At 34.5% G+C, this 17,912-nt stretch overlaps 2 protein-coding genes across 5 annotated transcripts; one reads left to right on the top strand and one right to left on the bottom strand.

Moving 5' to 3' along the window:
• Positions 1–1,566: 1,566 nt before the first annotated feature.
• On the top strand, positions 1,567–8,111 carry LOC133668308 (uncharacterized). Of its 3 annotated transcripts, XM_062088086.1 has the most exons (8): positions 1,574–1,652; positions 1,765–2,017; positions 2,336–2,667; positions 3,314–3,499; positions 3,584–3,688; positions 3,766–3,837; positions 3,923–4,039; positions 6,640–8,111. In XM_062088086.1, the coding sequence occupies exons 2-8, from the start codon at positions 1,798–1,800 to the stop codon at positions 7,891–7,893; spliced, it is 2,286 nt and encodes a 761-aa protein (XP_061944070.1). In that variant the 5' UTR covers positions 1,574–1,652; positions 1,765–1,797; the 3' UTR covers positions 7,894–8,111. The 3 variants fall into 3 exon arrangements, with proteins under 3 accessions (XP_061944068.1, XP_061944071.1, XP_061944070.1); XM_062088084.1 differs by having other exon boundaries at positions 1,567–2,017; XM_062088087.1 differs by having other exon boundaries at positions 1,569–2,017; positions 2,342–2,667.
• Positions 8,112–10,375: 2,264 nt separating this feature from the next.
• On the bottom strand, positions 10,376–17,586 carry LOC133706224 (tubulin-folding cofactor E). Of its 2 annotated transcripts, XR_009844468.1 has the most exons (16): positions 17,141–17,586; positions 16,636–16,806; positions 16,314–16,360; positions 14,996–15,142; positions 14,837–14,911; positions 14,056–14,165; positions 13,805–13,947; positions 13,658–13,719; positions 12,623–12,730; positions 12,501–12,535; positions 12,266–12,328; positions 12,026–12,117; positions 11,864–11,940; positions 11,705–11,782; positions 10,849–11,012; positions 10,376–10,699 (listed from the first exon to the last, which is right to left on the bottom strand). XR_009844468.1 is itself a non-coding variant. In XM_062131709.1 (15 exons), exons 1-15 carry the CDS (start codon positions 17,445–17,447, stop codon positions 10,914–10,916), a joined length of 1,614 nt encoding a protein of 537 aa, XP_061987693.1. In that variant the 5' UTR covers positions 17,448–17,586; the 3' UTR covers positions 10,848–10,913. The 2 variants fall into 2 exon arrangements, 1 of the variants encoding a protein (XP_061987693.1); XM_062131709.1 differs by lacking the exon at positions 10,376–10,699 and having other exon boundaries at positions 10,848–11,012.
• Between the last annotated feature and the right edge of the window lie 326 nt (positions 17,587–17,912).

The following is a 17,912-nucleotide window of genomic DNA, read 5'->3' as shown; positions in this document are numbered from 1 at the left end:
TATTCGCATTTCTTTAATTTTTATTTTTCTGTTACTTTTTATAGTTTTATTTTTAACTTAACCCACGAGCAATTTTATTTTAAATTACCATTTCTATAATTTACTTGTTTAGCATTTTATTTTTCATAGTTTTTGCAATCCTTATGAATTTACCCGTTTACATATTGGATTTTGATGACCTTATCTTCCACTTGGCATGTATTTTTTGGCTAAATGATATGAAAATAGAAATATTAGCAATATATTAAAAACTTCTACAAGTACAAAGACTTATACATGCTAGCAGACGCAAGAAAAAACAAAAAATAAAATAAAATAAGATCAAGTCTTAATCTGAAAATAAATACTGGATAAACACAAGAAAAATATCAAATATAGTAAAAACAATATTATATTAGGGATTATTGATTGAAAAACAGAAGAAGAAGAAGAAACGTCAACATAAATGACAACACCAGTGAAAGAAAGGGGCAAAAATGAGAGAAAAAAAAATACACACAAGTGAGGATTTTAGATTTTATATCAAACACTTTTTTATTTCTTTCATAATCACAATCTATTCTTCATTAATTAATCACAAAACCCAAAAAAAAAACCGATTATCATCTAAAAAATGGATATATATATATATATATAAATTAACAATAATAAAAAAAAGACGAAATACATATGTTATGGAAAGTGTGGTTATAATTGTTTTTTAAAGTACTTTTCCGAAATGCATCAAAATGATATTTTATTTATTTTTTTAAAATAATTTTTGAGATATGCGCATCAAAATGATATAAAACATATAAAATAATTAATTTTTTACAAAATTAATTTTAAATTTCTTGAGAACGTAGGTTAACCCGTATTTCAAAACACAACCATTATATTAACTTTTTTATATATATAATAACTCTTATCGTATTTGATTTCAATTAATTTCATCTTCAACTACAATTAATTAGAGAGATTAAAAGAAATTTTATTAACAAGTTTCAGTACGGAATCCATATTAATTTATATGAAATTCTCTTTTTAATTAAATAACATCACAATCCTTCGTTTTAATTAAAAAGTCAACACTAAAATTTAGAACCAAATATTTCAACCCAAACCTTATAAGCAATCCATTCAACAATAAATAAATAAAAATGAAAAAAAACCCCTCCCCCAATAAATAAATAAAAATGAAAAAGTAACCCCCCTACAAATAAAAAAATTGGACAAAGGACACCCTTTTCTAATTTATACATATTTAATATTTGATATTTGTTTTTGTTTTTCAAAGATTTTTTAAATTGTTTTTATTTGAATAAAAATTAAATTAATATTTTTTAAGTATATTTTAATAATATTTATATAATCATGTAAAAAAATAAAAAATAAAATTTAATATATTTTTAATTAAAAAAACATTTTTAAAAATACTAATACCAATGAAACAATGTCACAAACTAAAAATCAAAAAAGCCCAAGACCCAATGCAAAAACATGGGCCCATAAACATTCAAACCCTTGAAAACCAATGGATCTCTCTCTTCCTTCACGCAAACATTTACCTATCCACCACTCTATTTTTATATAAAAAGCCTTAGGCTTAAACCCTCTCTTCACTCTCTTGATGATAGCTATCCTATACGCGCAACCTCACCACACTCTATCCCGTAAACAGTGACCATATCCCATCACTCTGATTATTTTACTACTGACTTCTCTGATCTAATTAATTCTTTTTTCTTCAAATCTTCATTTTCTGATCTTAATTCTTACCGACAGTTGTTTCAAATCTTCTTGCAACCTACTGAAGTAATGGCGGCAGAGGAGGTTGTGGCACCTGCTGTGATTCCAGTGGCGTCGGATCACAAGAGAAAGCTGGGAGATTTAGAGCCGGAAGTTCTTGAACAAGCTGAGCCAAGTCCGGTCGACGAACAGGAGCCTGAAGTGACTGAGAAAGATGATGACGTGGAGGATGGTGGTTCGCCTGAGACTAAACGGCTAAGGACTGATGAAAGCAAAACCGATGGGTTAGGTAATTGAAGTTTTTGTTTTTAGGTCTGTTTATGAATATGCATTTATTCTTCGAAATTATTCAGTCATTTCTTATTTATTTTATTTTTATGATTTTATTTGGAAATGAATTATATTATTCATGTTTTTTTTACGTCAATAAATTAATTTCTTAAGAAAAAGAAATATTCTATCAAGAAAAAAAATGTAATTTTGGTTGGTTCGATTTTTTTTTTCTTATCAATAATGGGTTTTGTTTAAATCTTGATTTTTTTTTATTTTGTTGAAAATGCTATAAAAAAAGAGTGGGGGTGGGTTCTAATGGCTTTGTTTTTATTAGTAATAGCCAGCGAAAATGGTTTCAAAGGAGACAAGTCAGATGAACGTGCAAGGGAAGAAACTGAAGAGCAGAGTGTTGAGAATGAGCAAGAGAAGGATGATAATGTTGAGCCTCCATCTGAGGAGCTACTGGAAACAACTGATAAAGAAGAAACAAATGCAGTTAATCCGGAGACTGATAATACCGACCAAGCTACAGTTGATGGTTCCAAGGATGAGGATGCTGAGAAACCGTCTTTAGAGGATGCTGAGAAACCGTCTTTAGAGGATGCTGAGGAACATCTATCTGAGGATCAAACAACATCGCGCAAAATTGAGGTTCCGAATGACAAGGTGTGCTAACCAAGCTTTTTCTTGTAATAGTGTAATGATATCTGGTCAAGCTTGTTCAGGTAAAATGCTGGGGAATTGGTAATGATATGTGAGTGAATGGAATGAATTTTGTTTTATGATAATGCAGTCATTGTTTCTAAAGAACAGGAGATGTTGACCTATCTGTAGAAGGTAGGGAAGGACCATTGTAGAAAGCGCAAAAAAGTTATTTCTGCTACAATAAATTGTGATAAAATAGCATGGTGCTTCATTTGGAAAACCATACAGTCACCCAGAGTGGCCAAACTTCAACGTATCACATGAAATCCAACAAAATTCCTCCATTAACAGAATAAGCCTAAGGCTTATTTAGGTTGACATATAGTAAACTTTCCTAAATGAGTGGGTTTGGGCATAGTTTAATTGCTCATTAGCGCTATCTCTAACTTAAGAGAGTGGCATGATAATTCTAGCACATCATTTGTTCATGCTGCTTAAGTTGGGGCAATTGGATAATATACTGCCCCATTTTATTAAACAGTTTATGAGTGTGATATGTAGGTGATACAGTTGCTTTGTTTTTGTTTCCCTTTATATATTATTGGGTTCTCTCTCAAAGATTATTCTGAAACAAAGGTTTATGATACGTATGTGAATGCTGGGGCAGGTTGGGGTTCTAATTGGTAAAGGTGGAGATACTATACGTTACCTGCAGTATAATTCTGGAGCAAAAATTCAAATCACAAGGGATTCTGAAGCTGATTCACAATCCACAACAAGGCCAGTGGAATTAATAGGGACTTTAAGCAGTATAAGAAGTGCTGAGAAGCTCATCAATGCAGTCATTGCAGAGGTACTGAAATGGAGTTAACTTGGCATTGTTTTCGACGATTAAATGCTGTTTTTTTATTCTCTTACTTTGGATATCATGTTGCAGGCTGATGCTGGGGGTTCCCCATCTCTTGTAGCTATGGGCCTTGCTAGTAGTGCACAAACTGCTGGAGTGGGAGATCAGCTGGAGATTCCAGTTCCCAATGAGAAGGTTAATTTATGATTTTTGTTGGATGCATATCTTGTTAGCTGTGTTTTTCAACTATGCTGATGTAAACTTGTTTCCAGGTTGGTCTAATTATAGGACGGGGTGGGGAAACCATCAAAGGTCTTCAAGCCAAATCTGGGGCTCGTATTCAGGTAGTTGATGTTACTGGCCTTGACCTTTACATCATCCCCATAAAATATCAATATGACTGGTCCCTTACAACCTTGTTTTCTTCAGTTGATACCTCAACACCTTCCAGAAGGGGATGGGTCTAAAGAAAGAACAGTACGTGTAACTGGAGATAAGAGGCAAGTTGAGATGGCCAGAGAAATGATAATGGATGTCATGAATCAGGTTTGTTTTCACATTTCCTTTTTCTCCTATGTAGAATATGCTGCAAATTCTCTGTAATTTTGGTTGCTTCAAGAGGATTGTTATGTTGGCATCTTTTTCTGAATTGTTGTGTTGATTCCATTAAATTAAGAGAATTTGATGGGCCTATATCTAATTTTGTATCGGAACCTTTTTGATGGTTGAGCTTCGGATCTGTATCATTGCATGCACCAAATACTGCTTTCTTTGGTTCCTCGAGGCATCAATTCATGGCTGGGATCTCATGAGCTGATTTTGTGAATCCATTTCAGAAGTATAACCTAATACTAATTTAGGATTTGTTCTATCTTGAAATATTCCGTGTAGGCACTGTGTCAACAATGGGTCTAAATGTTTGCACTCTGATCTGTTGCTGTCTAATTGCCTAATACGTTTTCTCTCTTAATAACTTGCCAATTTGATGTATTAATAGTTACTTTGTTTGTGTGGATTATTTTACTGTACCTGGGCTGCCCAGTCCCTGATTTGTTATTTGAAGGTTCAATGTCTACCTAGATTTGCTGCCTGTGCGAATATATGGAAGACATTGTAGTCGTGAATAATCATTTGACAACATCCTGTCCAAGAATTTTTTTTATAGAATATAAATTCTATACCAGACTATTCCTTTATATAGGGAGATGTTTATTCAGCTTTTGTTTAGGAAATCGAGTTCTGGGCTGATTCAAGTTCATCTTTTATTCGATTATGCATGAATTAGTTTGAACTAAATTCTTGGAGCTGAGGATTGTATGTTTTGCTTTTCCAAAGCCAGATGCAATTGCAGTCATGATTTCTTTTGTTTGTATGTTCGAGTCAGTATTCATCCATGTCAAGAAGAACTGTTCTATAGTTTTCTATGAGAGCTAGAGCTTTAATTACATGACAGATAGAGTTTGTGGTATTGATGAATGATCCATTCCAAGGTCACTTGAATGCTCTTAGGAAGATGTATATTCCATCCAAGATGTCGGTTGCCATGATTTATTTGTGTTCAAGGTGCCGATTTCGAACTGGTTGACTTTAAAATGCAGATTTGGCTTTTGCCTTTCCCATGGGGTCAGCATTGCTTTTTTGGTGTAGCAATAGACAGCCACTATTCACTGTCATCCACTGAAGAGAGATATCAGGCATTAAATTTCGCAATTGCAGGATGGTAATAGTTGGTAAGATTGCTTTGAGATTTCGAAGTTACACAATAATAATTACATAACCTTACCACTCATCAGTACCCCATGTTCTATGCATGAGACACATGTTGGAAGAAAGTATAATGCCTGGTGAAGTCCTTGTATGTGAAATTTTCATTGCAACGACACTTATCAATCCACATCTGCTTCTGTGCTGAAACATTTGAGGAATGTTTTATATGCTCTATGATTTTCCATAAGCTGCATTGGAGTGGCTACAAAAGCATTTTCAGCTAGTAAAGATCACTGGGAATATGCCTTGTATTTTCAACAATCTACTCTACTGATTTACCTGACATGATTTGATCGTTTAGTGGTATCTCTAGGATTTTAGGATCTGCATGAGTTCTGATAATATACATTGAATTGTTATTCCTAGTTTATATGATGTCTGAGTGCATGTCTTGATCATCATGAGTGTGTAGAATAGAACTTGATATGATGTTATCTTAACCATGCAATTTTTGCACCAGTTTTGCTGACTACACAAGCTTCTCATTTTGTAATCGGATTTTGTTTTTGCAAGTTGTGGTTTCATTTTCATTTTCAACTGTAAACTGCTAGCATATAAATCTCTGTCCACATTAACTTCCAAACAAACCATGCCATTTTGTCATTCTTAATCTTTTCTTCAGTAGAATATATTTGAATATGTAAATTCTCATTTAATCATATAATATGACTGGAATTCATGTCAATCTACGGTAAAAGGGTATCTGAAATGATTTAATTCAAGGGAATGTAAGAAGCTGCAATGCATGGAAGGAGGTGGTCCATTGACTGCTCAGTTTATCTATTAAAAAATTTCTTTATTTGATTTTGTTAGATAGAAATGTCCTTCAGTGGTAGAAAAGAAATGTTAATTGGAATATCCTTGCTCCCATACATATTCAGAAACTCGCACAAAATTGGTTCATGTGACATCGAATAATGTTTCATGGTTCTCATTGGGCCTTCTTCTCCAGCTTGGACTTCATTACCACTCAAGGGCCCTTGGATTCTATAAATTCAGCATGTTTTGTGCACTTGTTCACATCTATATTACCATGTTTTCTTTTTATGATGATGCTTTGCTTTGTTTATGTTACTGGCTACTGGGTTGTTATTCAATTTGAATTGAATTGACTTCAAGAAAAAAAGGAATTGAAGCATGATTCTCCCTGCTTTTATTTTTAATTCCCTTATATTTTACGTAGATTATTTTTTATTCTGTCAAACTTGCATGCCTTTTAATATTCTTATGAATTGTGACTGGGTCTTTGTGGTGTTTTGCTTTCAAAAGTTGATGTGGTTTTCTCCGTAGAGACTCAAAAGCCTTCTCTGTAGTCTTTTTCTCGTGTAATTGAAGTTGGTTCTGTTCACTAATTTCTTATTTGTCATTTGCTTTGATAGACTGTGAGGCCATCAACTCTCTCTAGCAGCTTTAACCAGCAGCAGTCCTATCGACCCTGTGGACCCACGGGCCCAGCTCACTGGGGTCCTCGTGGTCCTCATTCAAACCAGAAAATGCCATATGATTATCAGCATCGGGGTCCATATCCATCCCATGGTTCGCAGTATCCTCCAGCTTATGGTGATTATCCTCAACATATGGCCCCAAGAAGTAACTACAGTTCTGGTTGGGAGCAAAGACCTGCTAATGTGCAGGGCCCTCACACACATACCAGTGGCTATGATTACTATAGTCAAGGAGGTCATGCATCTGATCATCCAGTTTCTGGCCCAATGCCTACTCGCATTCCTGGGCCTGCTTCTCGTCATTCCCCTGCCCCTGTTATGGGTGGACCTCCATCCCAGGTAAATTACAGCTATGGACAGTCCCATGGTCCAGATTATGGGCACCAAGCTCCCTATTCCCAGGCAGCCCCTTCTCACCAGAGCTACGGGCATGGATATGATGAACCGAAGTATCCTTATGGGTATGGAAGTTCACAGCCAGCTTATTCGCAGGCTGGCAACCAACCAGGCTATGGTGCACAGCAGGAATATGGCAAGCAGCCATCATTTGGAATGCCATCACAGGGACCACCTCCCCAGTCATATGGTCCTCCTAGGCCTGGTCAACCAGGAGATATGTCTTATCAAGGTCCTATGCAATCAAGTCAACTGTATGGTCCAAATGCACCACCACCACTGCAACAGCAGTATCCATATGCATCGAGTGGGCCCATGCAGCAACCCTATCCTTCTTATGGGTCCGGATCAGGTTCCGATGGGTATAATCAGGCACAAACTGCATCTGGCCCAGGCTATCCTCAGCAAGGTGGCCAGCCTGTTCCTACACCTGGACAGCCTGGTGGACAAGCAGCAGCTGGCTATGCGCAAGGTCCTGCTGGGGGCTATGGGTCATATCCATCTGCACAACAAGGTTATCCTGAGCAGCAAGCTGCAAACAATGCAGGTTATGGCTATCAAGGGTCTCAAGATCCTGCTTATGGTAGTGCCCCTGCATATGGTGCACCAGCCAGCCAGCAGGGTTATGCTCAACCAACACCAACTCAACCAAGCTATGATCAGTCAGTCCCACAATCTGCTGGTTATGGAGCTGCTCCGGCAACTGCTCAAGTTGGTTATGGGAAAACTGTGTCTCCACAGCCTGGCTATCCTCAATATGACTCAACCCAGATGTATGCCGCGCCACGCTGAAATGATATTTTGTAGCTTCCTTGTAGGTGGATTTGCGTTGGTGACATGTGCTGGGCATTTGCGATTAATGTTCTAGATTGTCCGTTAGATTTAGCTTTTGGACATTTAGTTCAATTTCTGTTTCTGATAGTAGAATGAACTTCAAGCCTTCGCTCATCTTAGTTTGTAACAAGATGATGCTACTATTTAATGCAGCTCAAGTTCAAATTTCTTGGTTACCTGTTTGGTGCTCTTTCCCTTGTTTCAAAACGCATGCATTGATTTATTATCAATGCACGCGTTTTGAAACCAATCATAAGCACAGCGGGAGACATTGCTGCTGCTAGGAGAAACCAATCAACAAAGAAGAGCTTTAAATATATGTTAGCAATGTGCAGAAATTCCTCATTTTGGGGGCTGGAAGTGAATGTTCATAAGCTCTCTTATACCTGCAGGCTCTGACTGGGTGTTCAGGGCAGGATGGTTCGGTTTCTTTTCTGCGTTTCGAAGAGTTGGGAGGATGTATTTCCTGAATAAACACGTAAGAATTACGGATTGGAGGTGGCAAGCCTCCATGTATGGTTCACATAGTTCCCATACCGAGCCTCTAGTCGAGAGATTTAGCTAAAATTTTACTTCAAATTATTTGTCCAATATTAGCTTCTCATAGTGTTTTTTCTCAAGATCTAATTGTCTTCAAATCCGTTTTTAACTTACTTTTAGTAATAAAAACTAGGTTATTGCAAGCATGTGATTTGCTGCGGGTCATGCCAATATTTTTCTTACCATAAAAGATTGTCCTCTTTTTTTGGCATGGTCTGCATGTGAAATATAACTCCTTACAAAAATATATGGAGAAGTTATCATTTAGTTGATTTATTGAGTTTAAAAATAAATTGATAAAAGTATGATTTGATTTTTTTTTCAAGATGATAGTTTTTTTTAAAATATATTGAGATATCGATATATTATATTGACTTGTCCTTTGTGACTTAACCTATTAAATCTATCATCCAGATAATAGACTTTACTGAGTTTAATATTTTTTTAAATTACTTTTTACTTAATTATATGATTAAAACAATAAACGTTTATAAAATCAAGCACTAATCAAATATTATAACATTTATTTAAAACCATAATAACCTTATAAAAAACAAATCGAAACAAATCATGAAAACCAATCAAAATCAACCAAATATGAAATGATGAAATTAAAAATAAATTAAAAAATCTACTAAAACCTAACATTGAAAAATAAAATTGAAAATAATAATAATTATGTACCAATCAAATATCGTGATCTTTATTTATAAGATCACAATAATTACATAAAAATATAAATCACAAAAATCACAAAAACCAATTAAAAATTAATCATATATTAAAAAATAAAATAAATAAATAAATAAAAACACAACATTAAAATATAAAATAAAATAAAATAAAATATGAGAATAAAAAATCTCAGGCGCACAATCCCAAGTTACCTGACTTTTTGCAAAAGCCTACTCTTGCAGGCTTGGAACAAGCCCCTAGATTTTGTTTATTCCTTTGTTCTTGGAGTCCACTCATATTTATTTTTTTATTTTAAAAAACAAACAACACATTTTTTGCTGCCTTCAAACACCACAATGATGGGTTTTGAAGGTTGAAAATTCATCTTTTAATCAATTTTTACTTAAAAAAACACTATATAAACCACCCTCAACCCTAAACTATCTAAAAACCCAAAATCATCTAAAAAAATAAAAATTAATCAAATTAAAAAATTAAGACGGAACAATCTCCTTTATAAGACATGTTTATTGACAAAACACACAACCATCAAATTCCTTTTGTTGAATAAAACCTTTTAATACTAAAAGCAACGAGTTTTATTACAAAAAAATAGCTAAACGGATCACCTTTTCTCTTCAATGTTTCCAGGCAAATTTCTCTCCTCTCTCTAACTCAAACTCAGACTGAAAAAAGAATAAAAACTTTTTGACCAAAACGCTAATGTGAAAGTAGTTTTAATTCTTTTTATTTTTATATTTTCATCTATTTTTAAAGTTTAATTTCTTCTAATTAGACTATAGAACATCAATGAAAGGAAAAGGAAGTTTGAAAATGTGAAAAAAAGATAATAAGGACCTAAATGTCTTTAAATTCGTTTATAACTTCTTAGTAGTAAAAATAGTAAGCAAATTAAAAGGATAAAATGAGATATTTGAAAGAAAAAAAATATGGAAAAAAATTACAATATTGACATGTTCAACGCTGGCAATTGATTGATTGGTGAATGGATATTTTATTATTATTATTATTATTATTATTATTTTGTAATATAAGGATTAGTTAATTAGTTTCAGGTACTAATTTATATTTATTTCTTATTCTTTTAGTTCAAGTACTCTATCTATCATGTATGATAGATTTCTTTCGTAGTCCTGCCAATCCCAACAATCTGATCTTTCTTGAATCTTCACTTGGCTTATTTTGTGTTTTGCTATGACCAGACTTTCGAACATTCTAAGAGCAGAAATGATCATTGCTAGTGCTGGGAAAATAGATTCAAACACATTCTCAAAATTGTGCAAATAGAAGAAATGAGAACATTATGAGAAGAAAGACACCACAACGTTTTACAGGGTTTGTTCTCAGGCCTTCCTTCACCGGTGATGACAGAGCAAAGAATTCACCACCTAAGACGGCCCAAGTATCCCTAGCCATCTCCATCATTGGTTTTTCAGCAAAGGAAATTTGAACAATGTGTGAAGTCAAGCTTTGCAGCTTTCTTGAGGTCTCAATACAAACAATCCCAGAAGATTTGAAATGTAAATACCTACGAGGGAAAACTCAATTGTAAAGTGCATAATCAAAAGCAAGAGACAAAAGAAACTTCACTAGGCAAAAACCAATATATGTATAGCAGGTCAGGATCAGAAGACTAAGCAAAATTGAAGCATTTTGTAGAACAAAGTTTAGTAGTACCTTGTATACCTTGACCTTCGAAACATTAAACCAGTAGACTGTTATGAACTCCTTTGCAAATTGTACTAACTCTCTTCGTCTACAAGAACAGTTGATTCGTTGCCAATTCCAACATCCATCAAAGTTGCCATCTCATCATCAAGCAATATCGGCAGAGGGGAACCCTGCTTTTTTTTTTTATATATATATATATGTCAATTAGTACTTGACGTTTTTGTTTCTAAAAGCTAGTGGCAAGTTCCATGGAAAAAAAGAACTACAAAGAAGAATATTTATTGCCTTCACTTTTTTGAAAAAAAACAATTCCATTGGTTCTCCATACTGAAAGTAGGGTCTAGACTCAAGACATTGTTTGAGACATTATGCGCTCCCACTTCTATTTTCTTATTGCAGCTTTCTAGAAAGAGAATAATTGGCTTCCTTCCTCCCTCAAAATTTGAAGGCATGGTATCTCAAAAATATGGTGGGGGGCAAAAAGTAACAAGTAACCGAGCAAACACATATTTTCTATGTTCTCCTTTCCCTCTTGGTTCCTTCGTTTTTTCCCTGATAAGAAAAATGTTTAAAGGGACAGAGGGAGTGCAACCCAAGGAAAAGGAAAGAAGCTCACACAAAAGGTGCATCTTTCTTCTTTATAAATGCAATAAATCCTTGTCAATCTTCTCTAGAAGAAATATGGAAACAGGGTAAGATTGAAAAATACAATCTATAAGCCTCTTAAAGGTTGAGAACTTGTGATAAAGAATGACCAAATACAATGAGAATCTAAGCTACTCTACTCAATGACCAATATTCCAAGGGTGTTTATCATCATGAACAGAGATTGTGATCAAGAACAAGGAGTGTAGAGACAAACCTCTTCTTGAAGAAACAATTTTGGCCTAATGGACCCAAGCTTGAAAAACGTTTCACAAAGAATCTTTAGCTTCCCAATCTAAAATGATTTACATACTTCAATTAGTCTTAAAATATCTACTCAAACACGTTACTTTATATAAAAGGACGAGAACATCACCGTAGTAGCAGCTGGCAGTTTCTTTGTTAGTGGAGGTTTCTCGCCAATAGATGGAGCCACAGATTTAAGGGTGACAGCTGCACTTTTATTATATTATTTAAACATGTATACAGTCAGTGCATTCGATGAAACTATTGGATGAGAAAACATAAGGATACATACACAGGAGTCCAGAAGCCATCTTCTGAGGGCCTGTTGTTCCAACCGATGACCTTTCATCTTCAATGCCATGAAAATTCTTCAGCTCAACAAACCTATAATCAAGTTGAGGCTGATTATCAGCAGGAAGTAAGGTGTTACTGAAATAATAACCATCATGTCCATTGAGAAGTTTAGTGGCAGTTGCTTTTCAGATGAACTGACAACATCTATTTGGACGAAAGCTTACAGAACTAAGACTACCTGGGATGCTGTTTGATTTCATCTGGATTTCCATGCAACTTTGAAATAACTAAGCGGACATACCTGCAATAAATATTCAGAACAAATAAGAAAACCTTAGTAAAAGATGAAAAACTAAGAATTGAAATCATCAACATGCAAGAAAAAGCCAAAATGGTAAGACAATTTGCTATGTAAAAGCACCACACAATTCTTATTAAAGGAAAATAACACATTGGTGCACAGGAGAATATACCGGATCTCAGACTCCTTCCTTTCACGAGTGCTTACCTGAGAGGCATGGTGGATGATACTATGTCAGACCCACAACAACCTCACCAAGAAAAAAAAATGGTTACATAGTACTCTGGAGTTTACCTCACTTCCATTCAAGATTTCAACTTTTGCTAATCGTGCAACCAAAACAAATCTTGGGATACCACCTCTTCCAGGATCAGCAATTGGGTTTTCAGAAAGCCTGATGTCCTGTACCGTAAACAAGACGTATGAGAGCAAAGGCTAATTATCACCATAGAATACAGCGGACGAGTCTTAAAATTCACAATCATATTTTGGAATGTACTTTTTCTATGTTGCCCATTTTTCCATTCCTCAAAAAATCCAAGAGTAGAAAGCACCAGTAGGTTTTTTTTTAAAAAAAAAAACAGAAAAATGAAATCATCATCATCATTTTGGTTAATCAATAAGTAATTGCAAGATGGGAGTAGAAAAAAAGGGCACGACCAGGAAACATGAGGAGGAGGGAGAAACATGCTTGCCTATACATTGGTCCTGCATTCTATCAACTTGTTCTCTCAGATAGAACTATCCACTTTGCCAAACCATAAATGGATAAAAGGGAGGGAGAATTTCCAAATTTTTCTCCACAACTTGGAAATATCATAACAATGCACAGACCAAAAGAAAACATATCGAATAACAGTGATATTTCTATGAATCATCTGTTTTAGGAGCTACTAGACTGAATTCATAAAACATAGCAGTACTGTGTTATATCCTTCCTAATCTGATATAGAGCAGATAATAAAGATTCACATCATCCAGAACTAAATAAAATTTTGCAAAGTATTCTATAAATTAGCACTGTTGGACTAAAGTTCTGCGCTGTAAAACCATCACTTACCCAAATAAGATAATATCATCAAACTGTAGGTGATAAAGGTGTGCCTCCGTGGATGTTTAATATTGCCTTCAAGTGTAAGACATTTATATGAAATAGGGATGGGTACTCTTTTGGAACCTACATTTTTGTTGAACTAGGTTTCATGTTCTAACACTCCAGCTCTACATGAACATTACCAATACACATGTAGCTCGTCAATAGCAGTACTATGTTACATGCTTCCTAATCTTGTATACAGCAAATAATAAAGATTCGCATCATAGTCTTACAATCAATTTAGGAAATGAGTTCAATGAGTCCACAGAAGCCAGATCATCAATGTTGTTACCTCCTGAAGCAAAAAATGAGTAAGATCAGAAAATTTTGCACATTAGATAAAGGAAGCATCATAGCATCAAAAAGTTTTAACTAATTACCAAGAAGAAGGCAACGTAAATTTTGAAAAGGTATACAGCTTTGATCATGAGATTCATCACCACCAACCAATTTGTCTATCGTATCATGATCAGGATAAAAGATATGGTTCAAATTGTTCTTGTTTAAATGAAGTTCCTCCAAACTGCACATAAACCATGTTGTAACTTGTGACCACAATCAAGTCCTTCAGCAAGCCCAAATTGAAAATCATATGCTAAAATTGCAGATGGACTAACATAACCTTTCTCACCTTCTTAATTGAGAAAGCTTTACAATTTCATTCCATTCAGCTATACAATTCTCTTCCAAATTCAGTAGCCGCAAAGAATCAAATCCATGAACAATGGATGAAGATGCTGTCTAGAAAATGGAAAATCAAATATAAGCATGATGTTGCAAAATCAACGATTAGAGGTTTCTAGTGTATAAAAGAGCTTCACAGCTTGTTATAATTTTGAAGGTATATGTAAGTCTTGTTAAGCTGCTAATCTAAACAATTCTCCAGATGTAACTTTTAGTCATTAGTACGAAGAATTAGAGGGATACAATGTTAAGTCTCTCCAAAGATTGTTGCTCTCTTTTTCTTCACTCTTGCAACAGAGAATGAGGCTAACAGGATTCTACATCTGAGAACAGCGGTAGAAATCCAGACTCGGTGGGAGTGACCGATAGTGATATGGGGTGGGACTTATAGGATTTCCTTCAGGAAGTTTTTGGGCTTGATTGGTCAGTTTATCATTGCATGTATGAATTATGTCCTTATTTCATTCTAATGGGAATTAATAGGGGCAGTTTCTGAACATGGATGATCAGACAAATTAAAAGGTAGAGTATGAGTGAGCAAACTCCTGTCAAAGAAAAGCTTGATTGAATTCTTATATTGGTTAATAAAATAGCAGTCTTATATGAGCCAGAGTTGAAACATATTATCCATCCGCTTAAGAAACAAAGTAGGATATTCAACAAACCCAAAGTTGAAACATATTATCCATCCGCTTAAGAAACAAAGTAGGATATTCAATAAATACTACCTTTATTGCATTTATGCCATTTCCCATCAGATGTAGCTCCTCAATTACTGGCAATAAATCTTTAAGCACTTCAATCTGCAACAACAAAATTACACTTAGCTTGAGAGTTTTTCTTAAATTCATATATAGGGAAAAAATTGAACAAAAAAACTGATTCACCTGTGTCCAATTTATGCCAGTATTGTTTAAAACTAAAATGTGGATGCTTTTTAGTGGTGGTAGACCAACAATCTCATGGGACATTGAGTTGTTAGACAAATTGAGTGCTGCAAGAGAAGGTAATTGTTCACATATAATGCCAACATCCTGCAAGGATTAATCCAAACAAGAGATGATGGTTATTCAGCAAAAGCTTCACAATTATTGAACAGTCATGCAGAAAAAGGATCCAGCAAACACATAGAAATTCCTAACACTAGGTCAATCTTAGAGTTGGAAAAAATATAAATCAAAGTCATCATTCAATTCAGAAATGAAATTTTCAAACTAATTCAATATAATAAAAGAATCATGTTTTTGAGCACTTCCAAATGTAGTGGAACATTTAGCTATTAAAGACTCAATAATGAAGAGTCAAGTTCATCAAATGGTTTATTTTTCCATCACATACAGTAGAAATGGTTTCTCTTCCAGTCTTCCCCCATCCTTGATTGTAGCACCCTTGAAGTCAAAAGTGTTGTTCTTCCTTTTGTTGCCTTTTCTCTCCTGCATTGCAAAGCTGTCTCTTCACTCTTCTGCAGGTTTATCCCCTTAGTTTGCTTAGTTTTGTCTCCGAGTCTAGTATCTTGATGTGGTCCGCTAGTTTGGTAGTGGTTTGTTTTGCTTCCTGTTTACAGTTTCAGTTGTTTGTTTCCAGTTTCCATTTCATTTTGTATGATTATGTTCTCTTGTCCATTGTAATTTCCTTTCTCCTTAGTTGCTTGGTTTTTGCTTCCAAAGTGTTTAACGACCTTCCTTCAACTTATTAAATGAAAAAATACAGTAGAAATGGTTTATCATTATTGATTTTTAGTTTCTGATTGTTTGCAACGCATAGCAGAACACATTACACTATATAGCATACTACATGCAAACTCAAATAACCTAAGCAATTCAGAGAATAAAATTAATATCTTAACCATAAAAGAAACAACTAATAGATATCACAGAAGTGAGGATATTCAGTTACAAGCAAATATACTGTCATGTGACAAAATAAGTATGATAATAAGATGATTTTAATTCTATTTTTTTAATCAATAATTGTGACCTGAACAAGTACTCTTTGATAGAAACCAAAGTATTATGCATGTACAGATGGCATCTAAAATTACTTATTAGCACAATCTATAATTAGCTCAAAAGACATTAGCAGCAAATTGGATTAGAACAATCTAAAATTCAAAAAGCAGAAAGCAGTACAGGAAATGCAAGTTTCTGGATTTAAAATCTCTTCTGTAGAAAAAGAAAGTAGCATCAGATAGGATGCAAAATATACCTTCCATTCTGAAAGTAAATTTCCAGTCAAGTCCAGTTCCTTTAGATCTGGAAGAGAACCATTAAAAAAATATAAGATGTAACATAAACAATTGCATTATTAATCATTCTACTGAATTATGAATTGACAACCCCACCCAAATATGATGCATTGCAAATTTGAAAGCAGTTCTTACATTCAACATTTTTACATAAAGTGGTTGCTCTCTGGACTTGGATGAGGCCAAGACTTTTAGCATTCACTAAACAATGGCACCTAAGCTAGTAATGGATAAATAAAAAATCATAAAGGCAGCAACTGGGAATCTGAGAAACCAACTTACTTGGCACTATATTTCTGATTTCATTAGGGGATCCCGGATTGCTAACACCCAAATAAGAAAGGGAAGCACCAGTCAATTCTTCTAATCTACTTAGCTTATCTTGAATCTTCTCTTTACCAACAAGTTGTACAGATACCCTTTTGTTACTAGCTGAAAGCACATACATTTCATCTGCACACAAATCCAAACTTTAGTATCCATTAGCATTCGTTTCTTTATCAAACACACAAAACACTTACCCTCTTTATCCAAGTACAAAAAGATTCAAACTTTAGAATCCATTGACATTATTTGTCAAGCAAAACGACAACTTTCAAAACTAAAAACGACACAAAACTGGGATATTACATAAAAAGAACACATACCCTCTTCTTGTAAGTGAAAAGAATTCAAACTTCACTACCCGTTCTCATTCTTAGCTAAGCAATACTACAATACCCAAAACTTAAAACGAAACTAAAAGTGATAATTACATAAAGAAAAACCAAAGAAGAAGCAGGCATACCCTCATCTTCTTGAGTTGGTTGGTCTCTGTATCTGATATAGAGAGCTTCTATAAACGAAATGCCCGCAGTCAAATTCTGGGCCCGAACGAATGACCCAGAAAGTTGAGACCTTGCTTCGAAGTAACGGACTCCATTCAATGACCCGTCGTGTTTGGCTTCTCCATTGTCCCAATCGACACCGACCCATGTGCCAGGATGGCCTTCCACGGGTCCTATGTACTTGACGGTACCGATTCGGCGTGGATCATTGGTTGAATGGACTCGCTGGTCAAGTTTGAAGGTGCTCGAATCAGAGGAGCTTTGCATTATTCTTTCGGTGTGAGTGACTAACTACTGTTTGCTTCGCAGTTCGCACGGCAGCATCTAATGTTGCAGCGAGCTTATTAAGGAGTCATTTGATATCTTTGCCAGTTTCTTTTTCTGTTTCCGTTTTCTATTTTTCCTAAAACAAAAAAACTGAAACTTGTGTGGCTATGCTGGTGAAATTAAAAATAAAATTTAAAATTTAGAAAGAATATCCTGCATTTAATTAATTTTGAAGGAGTTTAACTTGATACGTTCTGAATTTATTTCCTAAATATTCTCCGTTTAAATTTTATAAACTTACAAACTTAAGGTTATTGAAAATTTATATAATTATTAATTTTAAAATTTATAAAATTAGTCTAGATATATACAATTTAATCTAGATATTCATATTAATAATAATAAAAAATATAGTAGAAACCAAGAATATAATATATTTTTATGTTGTAGTTTTTTTGAACTTTT

The sequence above is a fragment of the Populus nigra genome, chromosome 11 (assembly GCF_951802175.1).
Source record: "Populus nigra chromosome 11, ddPopNigr1.1, whole genome shotgun sequence".
NCBI classification, from domain to species: domain Eukaryota; kingdom Viridiplantae; phylum Streptophyta; class Magnoliopsida; order Malpighiales; family Salicaceae; genus Populus; species Populus nigra.
This window is presented reverse-complemented; position numbering and strand designations above follow the sequence as displayed.

What these genes read in the sequence shown, in the direction of transcription:
- LOC133668308 (XM_062088084.1), top strand. Translation starts at nt 1,798, where the DNA reads ATGGCGGCAGAGGAGGTTGTGGCACCTGCTGTGATTCCAGTGGCGTCG. An exon ending in TTCCAGTTCCCAATGAGAAG is followed by an intron (nt 3,689 to 3,765) that starts GTTAATTTATGA and finishes ACTTGTTTCCAG; the next exon opens with GTTGGTCTAATTATAGGACG. An exon ending in AATCTGGGGCTCGTATTCAG is followed by an intron (nt 3,838 to 3,922) that starts GTAGTTGATGTT and finishes TGTTTTCTTCAG; the next exon opens with TTGATACCTCAACACCTTCC.
- LOC133706224 (XM_062131709.1), bottom strand. Translation starts at nt 17,447, where the DNA reads ATGCAAAGCTCCTCTGATTCGAGCACCTTCAAACTTGACCAGCGAGTC. An exon ending in TTTACGTTGCCTTCTTCTTG is followed by an intron (nt 13,720 to 13,804) that starts GTAATTAGTTAA and finishes TTTTTGCTTCAG; the next exon opens with GAGGTAACAACATTGATGAT. An exon ending in ACTCATTTCCTAAATTGATT is followed by an intron (nt 12,731 to 13,657) that starts GTAAGACTATGA and finishes TTTACGGTACAG; the next exon opens with GACATCAGGCTTTCTGAAAA.